Source organism: Toxoplasma gondii, chromosome V (genome assembly GCF_000006565.2).
Source record: "Toxoplasma gondii ME49 chromosome V, whole genome shotgun sequence".
Taxonomy (NCBI): Eukaryota; Apicomplexa; class Conoidasida; order Eucoccidiorida; family Sarcocystidae; genus Toxoplasma; species Toxoplasma gondii.
Genome location: NC_031472.1, coordinates 806,054 through 822,337, shown reverse-complemented (window position 1 = coordinate 822,337; position 16,284 = coordinate 806,054). Strand labels below are relative to the sequence as shown.

General features: G+C 54.9%; 2 protein-coding genes across 2 annotated transcripts; both read right to left on the bottom strand.

Moving 5' to 3' along the window:
* Positions 1-54: 54 nt before the first annotated feature.
* Positions 55-3,749, bottom strand: TGME49_213050 (hypothetical protein). Its single transcript, XM_018779590.1, has 2 exons — positions 3,646-3,749; positions 55-3,420 (listed from the first exon to the last, which is right to left on the bottom strand). The coding sequence occupies exon 2, from the start codon at positions 2,743-2,745 to the stop codon at positions 2,167-2,169; it is 579 nt and encodes a 192-aa protein (XP_018637874.1). The 5' UTR covers positions 2,746-3,420; positions 3,646-3,749; the 3' UTR covers positions 55-2,166.
* Positions 3,750-3,937: 188 nt separating this feature from the next.
* On the bottom strand, positions 3,938-14,775 carry TGME49_213040 (hypothetical protein). The gene is made up of 7 exons (XM_018779589.1): positions 11,596-14,775; positions 11,152-11,326; positions 7,913-10,723; positions 7,352-7,413; positions 6,727-6,828; positions 6,356-6,480; positions 3,938-5,854 (listed from the first exon to the last, which is right to left on the bottom strand). Exons 1-7 carry the CDS (start codon positions 13,747-13,749, stop codon positions 5,806-5,808), a joined length of 5,478 nt encoding a protein of 1,825 aa, XP_018637873.1. The 5' UTR covers positions 13,750-14,775; the 3' UTR covers positions 3,938-5,805.
* Positions 14,776-16,284: the final 1,509 nt, after the last annotated feature.

Genomic DNA, 16,284 nt, shown 5'->3' with positions numbered 1-16,284 from the left:
GAAGCAAATAACCCCAAGAGGACATATGCAATTTCATGCCTATATCTTTCAAAGCGTCTTTAAGCGGTTCTGTAGTAAAGTAGGGCAACCAGTCCAGTATGGTGCGCACATCGCAAGGAATCATAGGATATCTCACGCGCGGCACAGTTCATGCTGTACGCGGTCTCTGCAGATGACGAAAACGTGTTTTCGGAAGACTCGTGAAGTTATATGTGTTTAAACCCAAAGACGATCCGCTGACCGTGATGCTACGTATTCATCGTACATGGTAATATGAGTGGAGAAAGCCACGGAAAATCTTGTGACAGCCACAAAAGCTGCGGCTTGTCTTACCCATCATTCCATCCTTCACACATCATTTGGATGGAATATTGTCACGACAGACTTAATCCGTGTTCTTGTGTCGAATAACTCTTTTTACATACTCAAGTCCATTGGGGACGTCACGGGCGTCACACGACCGCCTTCCCAAAGTAAAATGCTAAGTCATACGGCGTATCCACGCGATTAGAAAGCAATTCGTGGGTTTATTCCGACTTTTCAAATCATAGTGCGGATTCGTTGCTTTCAAGCGATGCAAGAGGATGCCGCTGTGCCGCTGAATGTTTGTGTTCATGTTTCCTACGGCAAACAGAGATGAGGAAGCCTGCGTTCTTCGTGAGTATAGAGACGCCCGCGACTATAGATACAATTTTCATTGGCGTTTCAGAGGAACGCTCGTGTCTGTCTTTCCACTTGCCTCTTCTTCGGACCATTCCTCATGAACAAGCATCTTCCACATCCTTCTTGACGATAACGTCGCCTGTAGGTGACGAGTCCTTACTCACGGCTTGGAAGAGGGGAAGTATTTGCTCTGGTGTTGTGGCTTCACAAATGCGCTAAAGTCGGGAATGCCCGCCACTAACAGCGGTAGCATCCGATCCAGGAATTCTCAAAAGATTGTATGAGACTGGTTGTTGCCAAATTGTGGCACGCATACACTCTCACCTTGCCGATCGCTCCCACGTCTTGATTGGGCAAATTATATTGTTTCTAACGCACACGGGAACGATCCTGTCAGAAGCTTGCGCATTCTTTGTTAGTGAGAAATGCGTGAGCATACGCCTTAGCTGCACACACTCCGATAAGAATCGGCTGTACCGTAGCCACGCTGGGGCGCAGAGTATGGGGCTTTGGCAGAATATGTTCTTATCTTCCCATACTCGAACGCTCCGAAATGGAACGAGTTGTATTATAGGTACGAGGCTATTCGATATCGTACACGACAGGGCATAGGTGATGCCACGGCAGTCGAATGAATTCAGAATGCCGTCAGGCAGTACCGCTTCAGCGTGTAAGTCGCTCTATGACAATCACCGTTAAACATAATCAGACCGATTCTTGAACGATTGAATCTTGCATATGCAACTGCATCTAACAGCCCACCCTGGCTGAGTTACCAACACTGACGGTTGCTTCTCGGGCACAACGCCGAAAGAGCATCACTGATAACCCATCTGAAGCAGCAAGCGCTTGCATGCTTGTTAGGGACGACCGCGTCCACGATCCTCCTTCGTTTTTTGCCACTTCTTCAGCCATGCCCTCCTCGGCAGTTCAGCTCGGATAAGAATGCCAGGTCGCAGGCTGACAGCACCGGCATCGATGCATCAACACATCTTCATAAACAGACCCCGGCTATGAACTAGCCGAGACATAACCCCTACGCAGTGATACAAGGTGGCGGAAACTGCAATCTGCGACAACTATCGTTCCATTTTCACTCCACTACCACAAGCACACGACCAAATTCAGATCAGAGACGAACTTATTCCGTCAGACAATGGTTTCGAGACCGCCCACCACACGAGCATATGCCATTGTACTGTACAGAACTACGGTGAGCGGCGGTCCATTTGTGTCGAGGACACGTAACTCGAATTGGCGCAATACCTTTCGGCATTCGTTTGCAGTTGCCATGAATTGTCCACAGGAACATTGCTGCAAAATAGACGAGTCTTGCCGATCCCATGTCATCTCTGCACTTTGGTGGAGAGCCGGAACGAAAACATGAGTATCACTGGTTTGCATGTTCTGTCGAAGAATCCCACCGACCAGCTTCCTTCGGTCATGGCACATCAGTGATGTGCACGATATGAAAGCTGAGGAGTGCCGTTACGAAGTTCAAAATTATGTCGAGTTTATTAGGGTGTCTTCGGCTTCTTTTGCGATATGATGACCGCGGCGTAGTTGTCGCAGGGCTTGCGTTCGTAGTCCGGGCTCGGCGCGTCCAGTCGCGACCGCGACCCTAGCTGCCTCCATACATTGTTTTTGCTCCCCTAGCTTGCTGGCCAGCTGCATCTTCTTCTCTGTGATATTGGCCGCTGCGCTCTGTACTCCTTCCCTCAGAGACTGCAGTCTCGCCAAATCCACACTTTGTTGAGCTTGCATGGACCGTTTTTCTTGGATAAACAACTGAAAGGTATCGGCGTGAGCTTGTCGTGCATTTGTGAGTTGTCTCGCTGCTGCGCGTACTCCTCTCATTGCTTGTTGGAGATTCGCTACTCGAGAGGAAAGAACAATGTCTGGATTTTCTGAGGCACCGTCGACGAAACGTGTCTGTACTGCCATGATCAGCCACAGAGCAGTAGAAATCAACCAGAGGAAACTACATCCTGCAGGAATGTGGCGCTGAATTGCCCGCATTGTCTCTAGGTCCGACGGCATCCTGAGAACAATCATCATTTCACCCGCACCAGTTGTCGGCATATGCGGCCAAGTAGGGAATGCCACAGACTAGTGAAAGGACGCTGGCTGCGACAGTGGACAGCAACTGTGATGTCTCCAAAACCATGCAAAGGCAAGCGCACTGTGTGAATACTTGCCAACGAAGACCCTGAAAAATCCGGCCACTTGGTACGGGCACCATCCTTGAATCTACATCAGCGACGACATCGCAGAGCCAAGGTGTAGTTTAAGTGGTTCAGTATCTGTGACAGCTCCCAGAGCGGTGCAGAAGCTCAAAAAAGCTCAAAAGCCTTTGCTAGGAAATGTTTCAACGTAGAGTGTTATCGATGAATAAAAACCCACATCATCAGGCGAATGACTTACGCGTGGCATCGTCAAATTCCAAGTCGAAAAGCTGTTTTAGTCAGCCACCCCCCCGAGTTCCCCGGGAATCGATCACAAGCTCTACACAGAAACTTTCTATTTGACTTACGATGTCTGTGATGGAGGGAAGTTACGTGTCTCACTGGATCAGCGCGCAGTGGCGACTGGACCGGCATTTGCTGTTTCGATGTCAATCAAGCAAGGATTTTTCCGGCAGGGCTGACTGCGTCGAAACCCTCTGTCGCTTGTGGTGCTTGAGGCATAGTGCTTGCTCACGCGTTGCTTGCTACCTTTGGAGACGAGCAGTCTCACATGTGGTGTTGTCCTAGAGTGCTGCGTTTGGCAAATACACAGGAATGCAGCTCGTCTCATGACGGATAGCTGCGCCGGCTGTCTATGTGTTATCGTTCTGAGGCAAGCTCGCTGCTAAAATGCAACGCAAAGCGCTAGACTGTTCCTGATACACTGTACTGCCTCTGCTCAGCAGAAGGGGAACCCGCAGACTGGACGGGGTTCGAAATCGTCGAAGAACCCTGTCTATTTCTGGTTAAGACATACCGGTTCTGATGTCTAGGAGCGTAACACAAATGCGAACCTGGATGCGTGCTCCTAAAACACATGTCGACAGGAGGGTGCCCTTTCCAATTGCTTAACTAACGATGCAGTCTCAAACAATTGCGAAGGGTGCCCTTTCCAATTGCTTAACTAACGATGCAGTCTCAAACAATTGCGACGCACGGGCCGCTCAGTCACCCGGGAGTCGATATTTGCTTTAATACATACTAACGTATGCCAGAAAAGAACGGTGGCAGCATTCGGCAGGAGCCGTTTTGCTGACGACCCTTTGCTACTATTGTCTCTGGGAATGAATATTCCCTTTCAAAGTAAATGAGGCAGAAGCAAACCGGCTACCGAATATCGGTAGCTCCGCAAGAATGAGAAACAGAAAACGTCGCAAGAAGTGTAAATAGTCCAGTTGGGCGAGCAAAATGGGGTGCGCAAATCTCTTGTACGACGGTGATGAAACTCCTTGAGTTTGGAGGACAGCTGCTGAGGACAACTTTTTCTCTAAGGAGCATACCACTGCCACCATGTTTTTACAACAGAACCCAACGAACAGCCAACCTGGGAGAATGGGCCGGCAACACGATCTAAGGAATCTAAGGACTACACGTTCAAAGCGTCTGCCGAGCGTAGTGACACTTTCAATCTTTCCTATATCCTGTCAGTGCTGAGCCACTCTTTGAGACGGCCTCTGCTTTGGGCGCTTTTAGTGGCTCCATAAACGAAGTGACAATACTGTGTCCGACGATGTCCCGATGCATCTCTGTTGGTCCGTAACCCTGAGCGCGTGAAGAGCCTATGCCCGCAGGACTGGCACCAAATACCAGCCATATCACGGCGACAGTGCCCTCAGCATTCTAGGTCATCATGGGTCGGGAAGCAGAACAAATCACAACCACCTACGCACAAAACTAGTAATAAAATCCCTCCCTCTCGCTTCTATGTGATTGTTCACTGACATATCGTAACACCTCTCTCGTGGCACCGGGCTTGGCTTCAAGAAGTCGACAGCGGCAACTTTTCTGTCCCGAAATCTGTTCACGCCTATCGTGCCGTATGTGCACCCACGTTCGCCGGCGTCTGACATTGTACGTCGCTGTTAGCGCGGCACTTGAATCGCGCGGCGTCACAGTTTACATTTCTTCCTCCGTTCCTGTCTCAGCTAGACTTTGCCAGATCGGAGTGTACCGGTGGATGCGAAGAACAACCGATTTTCGCCGTCGCGTCTTGGGCACTATGCTTCTGTCTCAACCGGACTCGTGTGCAGTTTCTGTGGCTGCGCGGGACCACCAGATCTTCCGCGTTCGTCGTAAGACGCACGACTCCTGCACTAGATCTCTGCTCATCTACGCTCTGTTGGCTCGCTACCATCGGCTCTCTTCCCCTTTCTCTTTCTTCAAATGAAGTTACCATTCGTCAACTGGCGCTCGCAGGGAAACAAGTAGGCACCACGAAGCACGAACTGCGACAAGATCACTGATTTCTCAAGCAGAGAGTCGTTCCACACCAAAATGAATCTTATTGACAAGCTGGCCCGGAGATACGGAATTTGGAAACTCGTCACATCCGGGCATCCAGAAAGGTCCCCAGAAGGAGGCCCTGTCTCTCATTTGTGACTTGAAATTGCAGACTTCCTTCTTCTTCTGTGCCACAGGCCAACGAGTGAGACCGGCTGAGACACAGAGGGGAGAGAGAACGAGCAGAGCACGAAGCAAGCGGGAAGAAGCGTACCAGTAAGAAGAAAGACTCAAGAGCAACCACGAAAGACGAGCAAAACGCGAAAAAAAGGGAACCTGAGGGACGGAAAGTATCAAGACAGAACTCAGACGGTAGCGAGAGAACGCGAAAGCACGGAGGTGCCGTCTACGGAATCGGGCTTGTGTCCGTAAATCTCCCACCGCGGTTCTCTCCCCTTCTTTTTCGCAGAATCTCTTTTTGCCCCTGCCTCCTCCACCAACAACAGCCCATTCACGCTGTGAGACGGAAACTCCACATACTCCCGCGTTTCTCTTCGAGACAGGAACGGAGGAGAGAAGCCGAAAGAACACGGAGAAGTACGAGCCGCCGAGACAGCAAAGCGACGAGAGAAAAGGCAAACAGGAGTCGCCTCCGAAACTCACGGGTTGCTCATTGTGAAACTCCCTGCGTAGCTGTTTACTGTACTTTCCAGAAAGTAAGATATACGTCGATGTGTTCGCCATTTCTGCAGCACATAAAAAAACGAAAAAAACACAGTGAAGAGAAACGACTTCACCCTGTTCTCTGAATGCTGGATTCTAAACTCTAAACGAGGATCTCCAAACGAGAACATACACTCTTTCCTTTACGCTTTTTACTTGTCGCAGACCGCACCAAGCCGCTCCTCCACAGAAGAATATCTAAACCTTCGCCGCGAAGTATCTCCCCCGCTTGTCTCCAGCCTTGTCGCCCCACCTTCCTCCTTCTCCGTCTCATTTCTCTCTTCGAGCAACTCCAAACCAGTGCTTTGCCTGTCTGCTGCCTCTGCCTCTCCCTCTTGTCGCTTCCTTCCCCTCCGTGCCTTTCGTCCTTTGTTCCTAACGCGCCTTCCCCAGAAGCAAACAGTAGCGACAGCTGGTCAGAGACACGACATCTCACGGCTCTGACTCGCGCTGCCATTCCCTCACACTTCTCGTCCCTGTTGGAGGTCGCTTGGCGTTCCGCTCCCATCTGTCCCCAGACGAACCTGCTGGCGTTGAAGAGACTCCAAACCGTGTGGTGTGGAATGAAGAAAACTCCCTCCGCGTCCAGGACAGCTTCTTTCTCTCCGACTCTCACCCGCAGGCCGCTCCCCATCGTGACCACGCCGTACTGTCGACAAAAGCCGGACGACAGACGAAACGAAACATACCGCGAAAAAAGAGAAACACAACTATTCGGAACGACGCGTGCGATGGAGAAGACCGCAGAGACAGAGATCGAGAAAGCGAAACGCCGAGACGGTTACGAAGAGGGTCAAAGCAGAAAAAAAACGAAAAGAAGGAAGACCGAGAAGGACTCGGGAAACAGAAAAATGAGCGAGAAAGGGGGATCCAGAAAAAATCAAACAAATCTTACATGGACGAACTCCCCGCTGTCGATAGGCGGCTTTGTCTCTCCAGGCGCGAGACGAAGGAGGAGCGTATGGCTGTTGGCTCCGCACCGACTTAGAAGAGCCGTCTGCGGAGAAAGGAAGACGCACAGCAACCGAAAGCACTGGAAAATCCCAAAGAAAAACACAGCGCCGCAGTCCGAAAACGCGGCCTGTGAAACGAGAGAGATTCAAGACGCCATCGAAAAACTGAATGAGACTGGACAGCGAAGAACTGGAAGACTCGCCTCGAGAAAACAGAAGAACAGTGCGCTCCGCGACACAGCATCGAGGAACGGAGTGGAGGAAACAGAAGACAGGAATCGAAAGTTGGCATAGCGACCCGTAGGACGCTCCTCCAGAGAAATCTATAAGCAGGAAGGTACGAGAAAAAACGCATGTTTCTCTCGACACAAGCCCCTGGCGTACACGCGGCCACACAAGAAACTTGGCACGACGCACAGATGCTCAGCTCCGCAGCGCATGTTTACTGGGCTGTTTCGCGGTCTGTAAAAAACTCTGCTCGCGCCCCTGCACCCGAGAGGGAAACGCAAAGTGGAGCTTGTGTCAGCGAAATGTCTCAACATGACGCATCCAAAGACACCTTCCTACCTTGAGCGTTCCTTCCGCGTTCGCGTTCATCCACACCCACTCGCTGGGGAGGGTAACGGCCTCTGCAGCAGAGAGACAAGGAGAGAGGCGACAGCAATCATCGCCGTGTCTGTGCGGCGCGCAGAAGAAGACTGGGACAACCAGCAACATAACGGGAGAAACAGATAGGCGGAAACGCGAGCGAAAACGACTAAACCGGTGGGAGGGGGTACGGAGACACACAGATCGAGGAACACGAGGAGACGCGCAGAAGAACAACGTGGCGAAGTCGGAGCCAAGAGGAGAAGCTCCAATTCCAAACGCGCGAGACCAGAAAAGGCCCGGGGATCCAACGGAGGACTGCGGGCGGTTGTCAACGTGCGTCGGGATAAAAGAAAGCGAAACGAGACGGTGAAATCAAAAACAACAACACAGCAAGGACCACGAACAAGAGGGTGACGAACGCCCGAGCATGCAAAGATCCACATGTACCGACAGAAAGCAAATGAAATAACGGCCCGATGGTAGAGAAACGCTCTTCTCCTTCCATTCCGTTCAACAGAAGCAAAGAAAAAGACGCACTGTAGGTGAAGAGTCTGCGGGTTCCGTCTTGACCTTCTTCGTAGGTGGTGCTGGTCAGATCGGATGTTCGGGTGTTTTCTGTTCTCTCTCCTTGGCCTCTACCACGTCCTCTCTGAAGTTCAGTCTCTCTCTCGTCACTTGAGACCTTTTCCTCCGCCTGGCTCTTCGAATGTCTCTTCTTGTTGCTCTTCTTCTCTCTATCTTCTTCTCGGGAGTCCCCTTTCCCCTGTGCCTCGCCTCCGGCCTTGTCCTGTGCAGGCTCACTGCTTGTGCGTGTTCGCTCCGGCTCTCCACTGCTCCTCCGCCCGCGTCTCCTTTCTTCTCTCTCCCCCACCTCCTCTCGTCGGCCCTCGTCTCTGTGGCGTCGCTCTCGCTTTCCCCTCTCCTCCTCTTGTCTCTCCGGTGGCTCGCGTCTTCTCTTTCGCACCCTCTTGCGCCGACTGCTCTTCTTCTCTCCGGCGTCTCGCACCGGCAGTACCAAAACGCCTTCTTCGCCAGTTGCTTCCCCCCCGCTGCGTTCGACCCCCTCTCCTTCTTCTTCTCCGGCGTCGGCCAGTTTGAAGGGTCGTCCGTGTCGGTGCATCTGCTGTCTTTCGTCGACAGCGAGTTCGAGCAACCTTCCGTTTCGCAGCATTTTCTGTCGTTTCTTCTCCTCTCGGCCGCCGACGGCCCCCAAGACACCGTCAACTGTTACGTCTCTCGCGACGGTCCTCAAGGCGTCTTGGTTGACGCACCGAGAGACGCCCACCAGACCCCACTCGCCGTCTTTGTACCCGTACCGCGCGTACTCGCCCAGCCAGGGCTTCAGGGCAGGCAGGCGCTGTCTCAAGGGATATCTCCTCTGCTTGCTGCCGACCTCCGACCGCGCCGGGGAGGCCGCGAAGGCCCCTCCACCTTCGCGAAACGGAGACGCCGAGTCGACCCCACAGATGCCCTCTTCCTCGCCCTCGGAACCTTGCTTCTCCAGCGTCGAAGAGATCGGCTCCTCGACGAGACGCGCGCCAACTGTGACCACCGGCAAACGCGCAGACGCAGGTCGCCCGAAGCGCCGGCCGTGGTCGCCGCGCCCCCGCCGAGAGGCGCGCGTCTCTGGCGAAGAAGGCAGCGAAGTTTGGATGCCGCGCTGCACAGACGCGACTGCAGGGGGCAACACCAATGGGCGCTCCAGGACCTCGCCCGAAGCCACTGCGCCTGCAGACGCCAGAGGCGTGCGTGGAGACGGAGGACGCAGGTGAAGAGAAGAGTCGCTCGGCAGTGCCAACTGGAGACGCGCCGGAGTCGCGGCATCCTGCGTGAGGGCGCCACCTGGAGGCGAAGGCCCACAGCCCACATCTCTCCCCGCAGCCTCGTCACCGACGGCAAGCTGCAACGAGTTCCCCGGAGCTTCCTGCCTATCCTCTCCCTCGCCGTTCGCAGGCTCTGCATCGAAAAAATCCCCGGAAAAGTCGCCTGGGCCCTCAAACTCAAGAGGAGACGAAAAGGCGTCGTCTCCCAACTGCCGCTCAGCAATCGCAGACGTCGGCGAAGAATAAGAGGGAGCATCCGACGGGGAAGGAGCTTTGTCGACTCGAGACGCACTGAGATGTGGATCAGGGAGAGTCGAGTCCGGCTCGCGATGTCTGCGTCGTTTTTCTTCGCTGTCTGCTGAGACGCGGAAGGGGTTCCTGCGAGCGAGGTAATCCTCCAGAGAAGTTCCACTTGAGACACTTTGCAACTCATCGCTATCTTCTGCGTCTCTTCGTTGACGCGCCAGCGCTTCGAGGATGTCTCCAGAAGGCATCGCGTCTTCTCGGGCTTGGTCGTCTTCTTGCCTGTCCTCTTGTCTCTTCTCTTGTCTCCGTCCCTCTTCCTCTTCTCTCTGTCCCCTCTCGTCTTTTCGCCTCTCGCCTACTTCCTCCTCGACAAATGCGACGGTCTTCTTCTCTCTCTCCGATCGCAGGACTGCACGCAGCGCGCTGGAGGGCGACGCAGCCTGAAGTCTCTCCACGGTTCTCAGGTCTCCCCATTCTCTGTCTTCGCCTAGAGCCCGCAGGAGTGTCGACTTCCTCCTCGCACCTCTGTGGCCCTCGAGGCTCCCGTCGCTTCTTCGCCTGGGCCGCGCGCGAGGCGACAGCAGGCGGTCGTGTGGGGTGGAGACACCCGTGTCGGAGAGACTCCCAGGGTCACTCGCCCGCCGCCGTTCGGTTTCCGGGAGGTGAGGAGTCGAGAGAGTTGGCCTTGCCCGTTTGCCGAAAACAGTTCCGCTTTTCCGCGTCCGCAAAGCGGGAGCATTCTTGGCGCTCTCCGGAGAGGCAGTCTCCTCTCGTCGTCCGTCCCCGTCCTCTTCTCCCCCTGCCGAATATGTCTCATCCCGCAAGTTCTCCTCGCCTTCAACACGACCCGAGAAACGCGCTTCTCGCTCGTCGTCTCTTGTCCTTTCTGCGGTTGTGACGCGAGGCGCAGCCTCGTCCAAGCCTCCTGCAGGCACTCGCCGACGGCTAGAGGGAGAGGAGATGCTGGTGGGGGGCGGAAGAGACACCTGGGCTCCTCTGCCCAGGAGCGGCAACGGACGCGGAAAGGCAGAGATATGCGAGCTCGGGAGCTTTTCCGCAGTTCCTGCATGCGGGACGTGAGAGCGCCGCGACTGTGGGGTGGCCGGGAAGTGTCTCCTCAATGAGTGGTCGTCCTCTCGCCCTCTGGGGCGCCGACAAGACGCGGGCTCGCACAGAGGCGCCTCCGAAGAAGAGCGAGGGACCCCCGAGGCGTGAGGCGAAGCAACCGTGGGGTGAGACGACGGGGACGCAGCCTCTTCTCGCCGCGACCCCACATGGCCTGCACAGCAGCATCGAACACAAGACAGCAGGATAGAGAGGGAAAAAAGAGAGAAAGAGGGGCAAGACAAACGGACAGAAGCACTGCTGTTTCCCCCGAAATCCCCGTCTCCGTTTCGAATGCCCGCTTCCACCTTCTTCCCTCGGTGGTGCCTGAGCGAGAGCCTCGGTGCTCCGCTTCCATACACACTCCAGTCCACTGCCACGAATTTACCCTCTCCATCTCCTGTCTCTCTTTCTTTCTTCTCCCTTGGCGTCTCTCCTTCTCATGAGCAGATGCCCTCTTTCGCGACTGACTCAAACAAAGATCAGGCACTGTCCGCTTTTTGTCAACATCAACTGAGAAGACGCAGAACGAGGTGTTTCCTCGTTATTCCGCCTCCCGTCCCCTCACCATCAGCTCTTCCGGAGTGGAGACCGGCTTCTTACCTTCGCTGGTTCTCTCTTGAGAAGAGCGATGTGTGGCCTTCGCCTCCCGGTCGAGTCTCAGCTGCACAGAGGGGCGACTGCGGGCTTTGTGCGGCGCCCCCAGAGACAAAGGCGTTCGAGCGACGACGTCGCGAAGCGGAGGTTGAACGGGTGCTCCCAGTTGGGGAGCCATCGTCTGCGAGACAAAAGAAAAACGACAGCCTTACTCGGATCCTGCCAATCCCGTGGTTTTTCCACCAACACGCCAGGGACAGGCCGAACGTTCAAACGCTACCTTCCTGGTTTTCTCTTTCTTCTTGTTCTCGTTCCCTGTTCCCCACCCTCGCCTGCTTAGCCTCTTTTTCACCCCGCCCCACTGTTCTTCCCCGTTCTCCGACTTTCTCCGTCTCTGGCTTCAAATCGTCTTCCCTGCACCTGTTCTTCTGTCTTTCTCGTCTGTCTTACGAGGTGGACATCGAGGCGCTGGCTCGCAGCGGCGGCTGCGTCTCGCAGGTTTTCCACAGACCAGCGGGTTTCTTTCCGCTCAACAGCGACTTGGTTCGCTGCTTCGTCCGCCTGAATGTTTTCATCTCCTTCTGGAGCATGTGCTCCGGGCGCTCGCGTCCTTCTCTCGTCTTCTTCGTCCGAAGAGCTGAGCGCTGCATCGAGGAAGCCGCCTTCTTCGACGGCGTTTTCGTCTGGGGAACCTTTGCGCGACACAGACGAGAGTCCCGGGAAGACCGGGGTGGGGCGGCCGGGGCGGCCTTGGGAGGGTAAAGAGTCTTCATCGGAGATCTCTTGGAGTTTGTCTTCGAGTGCCCGGTCCTCTTCAGAAGAAGACCTGCGTCGCGACCTCGCTTGCTGTCGCTCTACGCCTTCCAGTCCTCCGTCCCGCTGCCCTCGTCGCCTCGGGCTCGCCCTCTCCCGGGCGCCGCCTTCTTCTCGGGCCTGTCTCTGCGGCGCCTCCTCGCGGCGGTCTTCGTTATACTTCGAGGCCGAGACGAGCGTTTGCAGGCTCTCAGGGTACTTCCCCTGGAGCAGGGTGCGCGCCACCTCGTCGCTCGTGACGGCAAAGTGAGACGTGAGGGCCATCTGGTGTCTATACGCCTCCCAGGCGCGCTCCCCCAGTCGCACGCCCCACGCCCATCGGTTGGGGGCAATCTCCGCAAAGTCGCTCTTCTGATTTTCGCTGACGACGAGCGCCAAACCTCCGGAAGACGAAAGAAGCGCAGATGAGCGGGGTGGCAAGGATGCATCGAACTTCTGGGGCGACAGAAAGGCGGGAGCCGCCGGTCGCGCGAGAGCGCGAGCGGAAGAGAAGGACGAGTGCATAGACGCCGGCCCGGCAGGCGCCTCCTCGCTCCTCCCCAAAACACTCGAGAAGGAAGCCGCAGATGCCGCGGCCGCCCCTGGGTGCTGGAGAGACGAGGTCCCGCCGGTGAGAGAAGAACTCGAAGACGAGAGGTGGGAAGAGATATGCAGTCCCGCAACGAGGCGCGAAGGCGGAGCAGAATGCGAGTGGAGAGACCCTTCAGGGTCGTGGACAGGAGCTACTCCGGCAAAAGACGCCTCGCCGCTGCCTCCGCGGGTGTGCGAACTCCGAATGTGGCTATTTCGCGAAGACGGCAGCGACCGGTGGAAGGGGCTCGAGAGGAAGACCATGCTTCTCTCGGTCTCGGTGTGGTCTGCACGCGCACTGTGTTCCCCGTCTCCGGCCGCCCGGCGGGGTCTCTCGGCTGTAACAGCAGAAGGCGAGACAAAAAACAGCGAGGAGGGCGGCTGCACACCGCCGAACCTGTCGAGGGAAGCGGCCCTTAGTGGAGACCTGTCTGAAGGGAGGGGAGAGGAGAACTCTCTCACAATGTTTTGCCGACTCGGAGACGCACCCTCCCCGTTCTCGCCTTGAGTGCGACCGCTGTACCCCGCAGACGCCGCGCGGGTGCGGTCCCGAGAGACCGCGTAAGCGGCACCGCCTCGGCCTTGGCCGCTGGACAGGGAGGGTGTTGGACCTTTCGCTGCGGAAGCAGTCGCCTCCTCTCCGTGTGAGGACTCCCGGCGCGTGACCGCAGTTGTCAGCTTCTTCCTGCGCAGCGGACTCGTCAAAATTATGGGAACGACGCGAGACAAGCTCGGTGCGCGAGACCCGTCCGGACACACGACATACGGAAAAGCAGGTGCCGAGACAGTCGGCACCGCACCCGGCGGCAGCGAAGACACACACGAAAGTGCAGAGGTCATGTACGCCGCACTTCCGGGAGCCGCCGGCACCGCAGGCCGACACCCGTGCGCAGATGCGTCAGGTTCTGCGGAGAGACCGGGGTTCGGCCCAACAGGTGGCGGGAAAACGAAAGGAAACGACGAGGAGTAAGAAGGAAGGGAAGACGCGTGCGTTTGTGCGGACGAAGTCTGCTGAGCGGAAGATGATGGATAAACAACGGTGGAAGTCCAGCGTTCGCTGCCTTGTCGCGAAGCAGGCAGCGTGGCTCTCCGCTGGGGTGTCAATACACCCGAAGGCAGCATAGCAGCAGGCGGCAATTCCGTGCGCAGAAGCTGCTGGTCGACGGCCGGATGCGCCAGCGATGAGTGCGAGAGACCGACAGGCAGCTGAAGAGAGGCCATGGTGAATGGAGAGGAAAACGGAAACCGCACGCAAAGAAATGGCTAAAGCATGACGATTTTCCGAATTCATGCGACCGGGAAGCGCAGCTGCAGACCGGGTTTGCAGGGTCACAGACCCATGTGTGCGGTGGCGAGTGAAGGGGAAAATGCCAGGAAAAAACGAATCAGGAAGAGAAGAGACGCTCAATTAGAGCGTAAGGCTGGGGAAACTGACAGAAACAGGAAATATGGTACGTTTGGGATGCAGCAAAACTGTGAAGCCTGTTTCCAAGCAAGCGCGCGGGAACGCGTTCTTCCTGTCAGCCGTGATTCCACGGAATCCGACGGCCAAGTCACTTGTGCCTTCGACCGCAAAATGAACATCAACCTGGCGTGTCGAGCCCTAAACTACTGGGTCAAATTGAGAAAAGACGTTAAAATCACATCATATGAAGGAAAACGTGGCTTGCCATTGGTCACAGATGCACGACTAGTCGCCTTTTACAGCTGCAAGGTCGTCAGGGGGTAAGCTACGGACTGAGCATTTGGAGGTGTTTCAGAGAAAAACGCCGCTTCCGGACCCAGAAACACGGAAACAAAGATGAGAGGCAAGGTTCGGATTTGAGTCCGCCACTTCTTCTTCGCCTCATCTCCTATTCAGGGCAAAATCGCCCGCCTCCCTCATTGCCGCCTCTTCCGGGCGCTTTTGGGTATGGATCGTCTTCTGCCTTTCTCCTTGTCGCCGACCCACGAAGAATACATGGATCTCCGAGAAAATGCGCATCAAGAAATTGCCGGGATCGCCCTTTTAGTCATACTGTCGTGAAGACACACACCAGAGAGCGCTGTCACTGCCCAGCTGCGTGACCTACTTTCCGAAAAGGACAGCTTTCCCCGTCTTCCATCAGCAGAACGGGAGGACGCCGTCGTTTATTATTCACGAAAACGCGATGCAAAACGGAAAGCATGCAGCAGAACTAGGAGAAATGCTATCTTCTATCAAGCAGGGATACGAAAATAAAATTATTCACGCACATTCAGCGCCGTTCCGTTCTTCCACGCTGGAGAACAGCCGCAGAGAAGCCGGCCCGGTTCTACGCGCGGCGCGGTAGCGCACGGACGGCGACACAGACGAAAGCAACCTTTCTTAGAGGCCCGCGACAGCGTGCTTGTTTTGGATTGTTTTGGAGAGGACGCCGTTAGAAAAACAGTTGTGGAATTCGTGGTATGGGAAGAGAGATCCGGTGCTTATCTTCTAGTGTGTAGACAACCAACAGAAGACATCCGTAGGTCCACCACTTTCTCCTGGACATGCCCGCTTGTTCCTCGGCGTCGGTTTCTTCAGCCCGGGGCAATGCTTTCTCTACAGTGGAGCTCTTCACTAGGATACCCGTAGAAAATGAAGGAATAGGAATACTCGAACTGGGATCATGCAAGTGGGTTCTCGTACTCAGATAAAACGCATGAGAATTTGCCCAGAAGACACAGAAACGCCGCTTGTAGCTGTCTCCGTAAGGATACGAGACGTGTGCGGTCAGTCGTGCCCTTCACTTTTTCCTCAGCAGAACAACAGATCGAGACTGAAATGCATACCCACAAGATATTGCTCTCTCTGACTTGATGAAATAAAAATTGGTTCCCCCTCTCGGCTGTCCTGTTTTCGTTAACAGTCAATACGTTGGGGGAATCTAGATGAACTCGTGGAAACAGGGATTCCAGTTGGCCTGAAAGGGTGCTCTTTTTTCCCTGCACGCGAGGATCCTTTATAAAACGAATTGTCTCTCGTACGATTTCATGTGGCGTTGGGCGATACTGCTTGCTCCGTGGAGGCCTGAAATCGCCTGGTGAGTTGCCACAGGGATGTTAGGCCGCTTTCCCTTAGGCAAGTTTCAACAGGGGTCTTCATCAGATACTATGCACCGCCTGCCGGCACAAAGGCAGCACAGTTGGCGTCCTTTCGTCGCGCGTCAGGACGGCCGATGAACTCGTTTCTCTGGGATAAGACACTGGATACACATGAACTGACACACCGTACCTCGTAGACAAACCACCGTTTCAGGTTTACCGAAATATACAACGAAGAGTTTTCGTGAATTGAAGATTAGAGAGGATACCCAGAACCCAAAACGCGTTCTTCAGCGGGCGAGGAATCCGAGGAAAATGGGTAATCCGCCACCGCCCACGTAGCAATCCCGCAGAATTTGCCTGTTTCGCCCGAGAACGGCCGATAAACGAACGTTGCAGCGTCGGAAAACGAGTATGACAGGTAGAAAAAGATGAACAGAGTACAGGTGCATCGACCTTCCACCAGTGCCATGACCGACACTGAAGCTTTCTTGTTTTACAAATTAGAACGCATGCCCTATGTTCTGTTGGCAACCGTAACACTATGCATATTTTTCTTGAGGCAGCTAATAGGGACAGCGCCGTCATTCCTTGAAAAGAAAGATAACGTCCTGCTGCAATCACCTACTGCATATCCGATCCATTATATTCCGAATCTTGCATTTGATAGGGAGGACAGTTCTGCCTCAACTAACCCCGTCAAACGACTAG